Source organism: Salvia hispanica, chromosome 4 (assembly GCF_029641045.1).
Source record: "Salvia hispanica isolate PSC_SH4W2 chromosome 4, Shi_PSC_v1, whole genome shotgun sequence".
Lineage (NCBI taxonomy): Eukaryota > Viridiplantae > Streptophyta > Magnoliopsida > Lamiales > Lamiaceae > Salvia > Salvia hispanica.
Window position 1 is genome coordinate 46,645,008 of NC_142695.1, and position 10,194 is coordinate 46,655,201.

At 32.7% G+C, this 10,194-nt stretch overlaps 1 protein-coding gene across 1 annotated transcript; it reads right to left on the bottom strand.

Moving 5' to 3' along the window:
• Positions 1 to 2,528: 2,528 nt before the first annotated feature.
• On the bottom strand, positions 2,529 to 9,609 carry LOC125197550 (uncharacterized). The gene is made up of 4 exons (XM_089069907.1): positions 8,690 to 9,609; positions 7,385 to 7,603; positions 3,134 to 5,152; positions 2,529 to 3,058 (listed from the first exon to the last, which is right to left on the bottom strand). The coding sequence occupies exons 1-4, from the start codon at positions 9,534 to 9,536 to the stop codon at positions 2,718 to 2,720; spliced, it is 3,426 nt and encodes a 1,141-aa protein (XP_088926033.1). The 5' UTR covers positions 9,537 to 9,609; the 3' UTR covers positions 2,529 to 2,717.
• Positions 9,610 to 10,194: the final 585 nt, after the last annotated feature.

The window sequence follows — 10,194 nt, forward strand, 5'->3', positions numbered from 1 at the left end:
TCTTAAATTTATTTGGGCCAAAATTTTCTATTATTGGTCACGAATCTGTTTGCATTTAAGTTGGGCCTAATTTAATTAAAGCATCGGCCTCCATTGATAAAATGTAGTGGTGGGTAAGTAACTAGTGGGCCTTAGTTCTCCTGAAATTATTTAAATACTGTGGGATAGTTATAATTAAAGTAGTGGCTTTACTTAATTTAAAGTGTTGGACTTGTACGAATTAACCCCTTCGCAATTAAATATTTGGTTTTAATTGAATAATTAATCTCTTATTATATATTGTATTAAATCTCTTCGACTTAATTGAGTAATAATCATATTTTAGAAAATATCTCTGGATTATTATTTTATATTTAATATTGAATTATAATAATCATATTTTAAATATTGAACTATGTTTAATTATAATACATAATATTTTTAATAATATAATCATCATAGTAATCATACACATAATTTATTATTCTAATTATTATATCATCAATTAATATATAATTTAGAAAATATTAAATGTAATTATTAAAAATGTGAGTCATAATATTGGATTTACTATTGATGTTCTCTATTAATCAGTACTACTTATGAAACAAATTCTAACGTAATTGTACAGTTATTGATTATATTTTGATAGCAATAATTAGTAATATTTTATTAATTAAAAATCTGACTTCAATTATTAAGTCAATTAGAGATGATTCAGTTATTATGTCAATTACAGTTTTTTAACAGTAGCAAAAAAAAAAACAATTACTTTGCTAGATTTCAACAAATCTTATTTCATCAAATCAGTAATCATATTTCTAATTATATTATTTTTGTTGTTATTATTATGTCATTACTTAATTAATTATTTAAAAAATCCTATGTAGTTTTTAAAATTTTGAATCACAAAAATATAATCACCATTATTAGGTTGTCGATAAATAGCTTATTAAGCATTTGTAATAGAATTTTGAAAAATTATTAACTGTATTTGAATAATATTGAAAATATTTAATTATTGACTAATTTAATTAAAAAATCATCTTGTAGATTGCCCTGTGTGATCCAGTCCAGATCTTGACAATGATGCAACATGCTTCTATAAAAGGGCAGACCATTTCTACAACGAACATGAAACTCAGTTGGTTAATCAAGGCCATGTCTTGGACGTTTTATGCGGGATTGTACCTTTGAAAATCTACAATAGAATCATTGAGATACATGCAGTTATTTTGGCGCACAAGCCGTGTTTTCTCCACTTATGTATAATAAAAAATTTTGCTGCCTCCAAACACTTGTTCTTTCAAAAAAATTTAAAATGGTAAAGTGTTTGATGTAGCAAAAAGTTATTTTATGTGCAAGTGGATCAAACATGGCTTGCGCACCGAAATTAGTGCACCAATGTATCTCTATTATGGTCTTGCAGTAAGAGATGCAATACTATAAGGCTTGTAATAGTTTTTTATTTGTAGTTTTCAACTGTTACATTTTATTACTCTATTATTTAATTTAACTTTTGATTTTAAGATTTTAGTATATCGATTAGAATTTTAATTCCATTGCAACATGCGTCAATTTTTGTCAAAATGCACAAATGCAAGGAGTACATTAGTGTTCTTTTCATACTTATTTTTTAAAATGATTAATCACTATTCGAACAAGTATTCTGCATAAATTTTAATTTACATATGCAATATATGTAATTTATATAAATTGGTTCAGTAATTTATAATTAAAAATATTTAATTCTAATGAGAAACAAATTAATGTTTCAACTAAAATAGGGACGAGAGATGTCAAGAGAATAGTTTTTATCTTATTTATCAATAAACAATGATTCAAAATTTCTCAAACTTACCTGATTTGCATCCATGCGATTTCAATTCCAAAAAGAGAACCAATCTTAGAAAATGTTAATGCAAATACAATGAAAAAGCATCATTGCTATTTGGTTTTCTACTTGTTTGAGGTTCCCACATCGTTTACTGTGGAGGGAAATTGAAGACTTGCTCCTTTATTCCTTTAGTATTACTCCCTATGTCCCACATAATTTTACCCAATATTCCATTTTGGGTCACCCCACATAATTTTACCCATTTCACTTTTACCATTTTTGATAGTGAACCCCATATTCCACTAACTCATTCCTACTCACATTTTATTATAAAACTAATACTTTAAAAGTAAGACCTACATCCCACCAACTATTTCAACTCACTTTCCATTACATTTCTTAAAACTTGTGCCGGGTCAAAGTGTGTAAAATTATGTGGGACGGAGGGAGTTATTTATTTATTGTGAAGTTAAAATTAATTTTTCCCTAACATATTAAAATTTAGTAACTGGGACGGAAATGAAACCTTGTATTAATATTTATTTATTGTGAAGTTAAAGTTAATAACCGATTAAATTCGATTTGGTTAGCAGTTAACCGAGAACCGACTAACTGAATACCTAGCCCCTGCGTCTATGTGGGCCGATAATGAGAGCTGCTTGTACTTGAGATTGGGTGCACTAGAAGTGATTCAGTTTGTATGGCCTTAGAGTTATGTCTAAAATAATTTCTTACCAATAAATCACGAAAATTCTTATCAATACATCATGATCTAGAATGTTTTTATGTTGACATATTAGTATAGTGTTATAAATTAACACACTATATTTTGTGACAATGGAATGCAACTCCTTTAGTAAAATGTTTTTCCGTTGACCAGTAGATTGGGAGTTCGAATCACCTAGTATGCGCGACCTTTGATTCTGTGCAGCTCCGCTAGAGCTTCTTTCATGGTAATCCTATCATAAGGAGATTCTGCAGTGCACTTGAAAGCCAACTCAAATATGGAAGATGTTGATTTAAGAATTTTGTCTACATCTTCCTCGTCAAGATCCATTACTAAGTTGGCATCTATCACACTATATGTTGATTCTGGAACTGACCTTTCAATCCACACCTTCAAGCTTACATCTCCACCAAACATATCGTTGCTTGGTTTTTTTCTCGTAAAGGTTTCCATCAACATCACACCGTAGCTGTAGACATCACATCTCGTCGAGACGATCCCTTCAAAACCATACTCTGTCATGACAAAAATATATCATCAGTCATATAAAAATACATCATAGAGTATATTAATGTAGAATAAGAATTCACCTGGAGCAATGTAGCCTAGTGTTGCTAGAGTTTGTGTAATCACAAGGCTCTCCTCCTTGCCCAATAATAGTTTCGATATACCAAAATCGCTCACATGAGCAACCATCTCTTCGTCTAACAAGACATTACTCGGTTTCAAGTCACAATGAACGATCGGAGTAGAATAGCCATGATGAAGATATTCCAATGCCAACGCCACATCAATCATTATATTCAACCTCTGTGTGAAATCCAAGAAATAGTTGTGTGAATACAACCATTTCTCAAGGTTTCCTCTTGGCATGTATTCAAGTACTAAAGCCTTGAATTCTTCGTTCGAGCAGCTGCTTATGACTTTTGTCAGATTTCTATGACGAATATTGCGCAGAACTTCACATTCAACATCGAAGCTCTTAAACGCCGCTTCAGATTGTTGTTTGAACACCTTCACAGCAATGGCTTTCCCATCTCCAAGAATTCCTCTATAAACAGAACCAAAACCTCCAATGCCTAGTAAGTTGCTCTCATTGAAATGTTGAGTAGCTCTTGAGAGTTCAAAATATGATATTCCTTGAATTACAATATTCAAAACTCCACCATTTTCTTGTGCTGTAATAGCTTTATCTTTCCTTCTTTTGTGTCTGAGGAAAACAAAGCCTACACACAGAATCGTTGCAAAAGCCAAAACTCCACCAAGAACGAAGAAAGCAAATTTCACCTTCGTCTTCTTAGATCCACGAGTGGAGGCAACAACGCGACAAGGTGAGACTCCAAACCTTGGAACTCCACACAGTGCTTGGTTACCTTTAAATGACTCCATTGTAAAGTTCATAAAAGGGCCATCACTCGGAATTTCTCCACTTAAAGCATTGAAAGAGACGTTAAAGCTGTAGAGATGTTGAAGATTCTGAAGAGATTTTGGCACTGAACCAGAGAGGTTATTGTAGGATAAGTCAAGATTTTCCAAACCAACCATGCTACCAATTGTCACTGGGATCAAGCCATCAAAGCTGTTATGTGACAAAGAAAAATTGATCAAATTTTGCAAATTTCCAACCGTGCTTGGAATAGACCCCGACAACTGATTCATCGATAGATTTATGTAAACCGCTGCTACCAGATCACCAACCTCCCGAGGTAAGAATCCAGACAACGAGTTCGAGGATAAGTCCAGCGCAAGCAAATCTTTGAGGCCCCACAAGCCAGATGGTATGGTTGATACCAGCTTGTTAGAATCTAGAAAAAGTTGGCGTAAGGATGTAAAATTTCCTAAACACTTTGGTATTGCACCGGACAACTGATTCCCACTCAAACCCAAGTCTGACAAGCTGTGTATATCACAGATACCATCTGGAATAGAGCCTTTGAAGTTGTTGTTGTGCAAATACAAGCCTTGGAGCTTGCTCAAATGCTTCAGACTGAGAGGGATATTACCCGACATTTGATTTCCATCCAAACGAAGTTGAATCAAGTCGGTTAAGTTGCCTATCTCAGCAGGAATTCCACCCTTCAATCCGGCCTCGAATGCAGAGAACTTTTCTAGTTTGGAAGATAAGTTTCCAATGGAAGATGGAAGAGTCCCATCGAATGGATTTCCGCTAATTCCCAAGAAGGTTAACGATCTGCAACTCGTCAATGAAGTGATGAAGCTGAGTTCTGAAGAAGATGAAGCAATGGCTAGATTATTGCCATACAAATTTAATACCTCAAGGAATGGTAGGCTTCCAAGAGAGTGAGGAACAAGGCCGGTAAATTTGTTGAGGCTGAGATCGAGATCTTTGAGTCGAGAACAGTTGGAAACGGAGTCGGGTATTAGGCCGGTAAACTGATTCATTCCGAGGTAAAGCTCCTCGATAAGAGGAAAGGCGGTGCAGAAATTGGATGGAAGAAGGCCTGAGAAGGCATTTTGTGTGAGTGAAAGAGATGTGAGAGTTGAGATGTTGAATATCTCAGGTGGAACTGAACCACTTAACATATTCATTCCCAATCTGAGTATCTGCAGTTGCTGAAGACGTTGGCCGATTTCTCTGGGTATAACACCTGCCAAATTCAAATAAGATCAAAATTGTAAACTTAATAATGTTATAAGTCCATTGCAACAAAATATAGTGACTAAACAGAGTTAGAACAGAGTGAAATTTCAAGAACTTACTGTTACCGAGAGCATACAAGAATCTTTCAATTAATAATGGACTTAATATTGGACGATGTCAAATATTGAAATGCGTTACAAAAGTGCATGGATAATTTCTAAAAGTTAGTATTAATGAAACTTCAAAATATGTCTTAACTAAATTTGTTTGAACACAAAAGTGCATAATTAAAGACAAAAATACTCATCATTAAACACAAAAATGTTTATAGGTTCCATGTGAGATTAACAATACCTATCCACATTTGTTATATAAATTAATATTGAGAGGCGAGCTGTAGTCAAATATGATTTTATTGCAAAATAAGATCTAATTAAGACCACACAATTTTCCAATCTTGTAGCCTAAATAAACGCCACGTGACATATAGATTATATGGGTCATATTCCATTGTTTATAGCATTATAATTCAAAATTAAGATCAAATCTACACTCTTAAATTTTAAAATGAGTGGATAAAATTGAACTTTATGAATTTCAATAAATAGTAGATAAAATATCAACAAAATGGTAATAACGTCATTATGTTATCATATGATAATTTTTGTAAGGGTTTTTTTATATCAATATAGTGTATTACAAATATCAACAATATGACATAAGAATATCAACACTAGTACAAGAAAATATCAACACATATTTATTGATATTTTTACATGGTTTTATTGAGATTTTTATATACATTATATTGAAATTTTTTATGTATTTGTTGATAAAAATCTGGTTATCAACATTTACGAAAACTAAAATAAAAAATATCAAATTTCATCATCCGAACGTCGTCGGAACATATGTAATTGAGATTTCGTTGGAATCCTTATAAAATTATCATTAATTTGATATATTTTTTGCAAAAAAATAATTTAAATTGAGAGTTACATAAATTTAAAGTTTTAAGATGATTTTAATGAGAGGGAATTGACACTAATACACTTTAATTTTATTTAATAATTTTTTTAATTAAAAATATAATACATATTACATTATTTCAACCACTAGATCTTCTAATCTAATGGCTAAGATTTAGTCTTAATTTGGGATTGTTAATTAGATAGCAATTGATCACTCCCCTAGATTATATAATCAATATTTTGACTAATAATTAATTACGTAAGGGTACTATCGTCATCTGCTCATGATCTTCTATGGTAAGTCCACATTTTGACTTATAATGATGTACATGTCGTTATTACTATTGTGGAATCTTTAAAGTAAATTTACTGTTATAATGTTGTAGAGTTTTCAAATTTATAAGGCTACTACATATAATTTTCAATGATATTTGACATTCCTAAAATATATCAAAAAAAGTAAAATTCTATATACCTCTTTCAGTTTAATTAAAAGTATATATCAAACTAAACGTACTTATATGATGATTATAATGAAATCCTAATTGCATATTTTTAAATAAAAAAATGCACGAAAAAACAGTATTTGTGTATGATGCGGTCTAGTGCAATGTTATAATGACATAAGTTTAATGTGTGCATAACAGAGTAATTGTAGTATTATACTGAAGTGTTTTTGAATTTATAATGGTGCAAATAACAGTTGTCATGGAAATAATCGATTCAAACAATTTGCATATAATGCAGTATATATCAATGTTAAGATGACCTACATATATAATGAAGAAGATGACAATGTATTCTCTTCCTATTTTATCTCCTAGATTGACGACATTTTGATGTGTTATTTTTACTATTTGCCATCATTTCAATGTTATAGGCTTATGTATATTATTAATTCACAGTTAGTAATGAATCTAAACCATCGATTCTTGTGGTCCAGTAGACCATATTGAATTTTTGGTCCTATATTTAAGCTATGTTTAGTAGAGGTGATAACTCAGGGATAAAAATTTATGAACAATTTTTATTTATAGATTTTCATCCCTTATCACCCCTATCAAATATGTCATTAGGTTATAATTTCATCCTAATGTTACCATATTTATTACCAAAAGCAATAATATATCTACAAGATCATATCCTATATCGTTCATGCGTATGTAAATGCAAAAAAAATTACTCTGTAACATGCATATCACTATAGATATCATTAGTACACAAATATTTTGTGTAGTGAATTTAAAGAAATGAAATAATACACACACCTGTAAAATTGTTGTACGAAAGATTCAACTCTAACAGCATCGTAAGATTCCCAACATCCTTGGAAAGGCTCCCCGTGAATTTATTGTTCCATAGATACAAAATTTGCAGAGATGACATGTTCTTGAATATACCAAAATCAATCCATCCCCCAATCTCATTGTGTTCAACACCAAAACCAACCAACCTATCAAGATTCCCAATCTCACGTGGTAGTATACCTGTAAAAAATTCATAACTTAATAAAACACTAAGGGTTCGTTTGGTAGCTATGTCATGTTTCGACTAGACATGATACCACTATGATAGTAATCATAGTTTCGATTAGTTAATTTACATATATTGGATGTTTGGTAGATTAAGATAATTGTGAGTTATCTTATTGTAGTGTTTGGTACAATAAGTCACAAGTAAGGATTAAAATTATGATTGTCAAAATTATCCTCATTAGTTTAAGTTAATTACTAAACTATCATCATTTTACCCTAATTATTCCTATAAAATCGTTTTGTTTAAAATTAACATCTTTTCAAGCTAAACTCCTTACAAAAATTAGCATCTTTATATCAAAAAACTTATATTTATTTTGGTATTCTATTTTTGTGAGCATTAATAATTTTGGACAAATTTTATGAATAATCAATTATTATTTTGGACAAATTCTATATGAAAAATATTTTATCAAGTACCAAATTTTTATGTTCAATTTTTTTGAAGTTTAAAGCGTTTGTGGATTGAACAACATCGTATATTTATGTTCAAAACAAAAGCAATTGCCTTCAAGTATTACGTAATTATAAGTATAATATAATATAATGTAAATAAAGTAATATAATGAGAATATAATACGATTTAATGTAAAGTAATATAACGAGAACATAAAGTAATATAATGAGAATATTATAATATAATATAATGTAAATAAAATAACAAAGTAATATAATTAGAACAACAAATTGACATCAACAAAATTCTTAATATGATTTAATAGGAAAATGACGTCCTTCAATACAACAACTAAGTAAAATTGATGGGTTAGAAATTTTGATGGGTAAAATTGTATTTTGCTAACTTAACTAGGCTTCCATGATAAATAACATAAGATTTTGGGTAGTTACAAATATGACTAAAACATAAGATTTTCAGTGGGCTTTGTGCGGGCCGGAAATAAAACACGGGCTACTATGTTTGGTAACATAACTACCAAACACACAAATAAACCCAGATTAATCTCTTATCTAGGCGAAACATAGCTACCAAACGGCCCCTAAATATATCCATTTTACAAAGATTAAAACTAGCCTTACCGTTCAAATTGTTATCACCGAGAGCTAAAGCCCTGAGAGATGTCAAGTAGCCAATTTGTGAAGGAATTTTCCCGCTAAAAGAGTTGGAAGATAGCCCCAACCCCTGAAGTCGCGAACACCGCGACAGATTCGTTGGAATCATCCCGCTTAGCTGATTTATAGACAGATAAATCTCATCAATAAATGGAAGATTAGCGCACATGTCTGCTGGAAGACTTCCGCTCAGTTCATTCTCTCTCAACGCTAATGTCACGAGCTTCGACATGTTGAATATGGATAATGGTATAGCACCGGATAAACGATTTGATTCAATCCACAGATATTGCAGACTCTGAAGCCTCCCAAACTCATTCGGAATCTCTCCGGTGAGAGAATTGGAAGACAAGTCGAGAGTTTGTAAATTTGTGAGGTTTGAGAGGGAGGTTGGGATGGAGCCGGTGAAGGTGTTGTTGCGTAAGGACAGGAACTTAAGGCGGTGGAGGAGAGAGAGGTCGTGGGGCAGAGGACCAGTGAAGCGGCTGGAGGTGAGGTCGAGGGAGACGAGGAAGGAGAGGCGGCCGAGCTCGGGTGGAATGGTGCCGGAGAGGGTTGTGTGGGAGAGATTTAGTGCGGATACTCTGTGGTGGCGCGGGCTGCAGGTGACGCCGATCCAGCTGCAGACAGGGCTCGAGCTGGTCCAGTTTGTTGCGAGGATGCGAGAAGGGTCTGAGGTTATTCGGGTTTTCAAGAGAAGAAGGGTTGTTTGATCATCGGCGAGGCCTAGTGTTGTAGATAGACAAGGGTGATGCATTTGGAAGGTTATGGTGAGGAATGCATATGCCAAAATGGAATGATAGATTTTCATCATGGCTACCTGCAGCCAATTGGAAATGGGAGATCTAAGTCTACTATCTTCTACTACTATCGAATTGGAGTAGTATTCCGATTTGATGTCTTTAATTTCCTCACATCAGTTGGCCTAAGTCTACAAAGTCAATAAAAGAGGAAGATACCAAAAAAGTCGTCGGTCTAGTTGTCATGTGGGTTGGACGATTGTGTGGCAATAATAAAAATGAAATGTAAAAAGAATCAAAAGTGAGGTGGACTTTATGGTAAAGTCTATCGAGGTAATCAAACAATGATGAACTCTTTTGGAAGATATTAGGGAGGTCAATTCAACCTGAACTCCGTAGGCCGGTCCGAACAACTCGGTAATATGAGCAGGTTAAGGCTGTAATTTTATTACCCAAATACAAAACGTGCTAAACGGGTTGGCCCGAATGGATTGGTGGGTTAAACGGGTTGGCCCGAACAGGTTGCGGGTCGGCTCGATGGGTTGTGAGTTTTAATTATAAAATATTTCTCCCTCTATTCCATAGTAATAGAGTCATTTTGCCATTTTGGTACGTTCCATATTAATGAAGTCATTTCCATTTTTAGTTAAAGTCAACACATTTTTTCACACCTACTTTCTCTTACTTTATTCTCTCTTCATCTCTCTACCTTTTTCATTTTCCACTTTATTC

Coding starts and splice junctions, on each gene's coding strand:
- LOC125197550 (XM_089069907.1), bottom strand. CDS start 9,536: ATGATGAAAATCTATCATTCCATTTTGGCATATGCATTCCTCACCATA. Junction 7,604..8,689: donor CGGTGATAACAATTTGAACG/GTAAGGCTAGTT, acceptor AATTTTTTACAG/GTATACTACCACGTGAGATT. Junction 3,059..3,133: donor ACTAGGCTACATTGCTCCAG/GTGAATTCTTAT, acceptor TTGTCATGACAG/AGTATGGTTTTGAAGGGATC.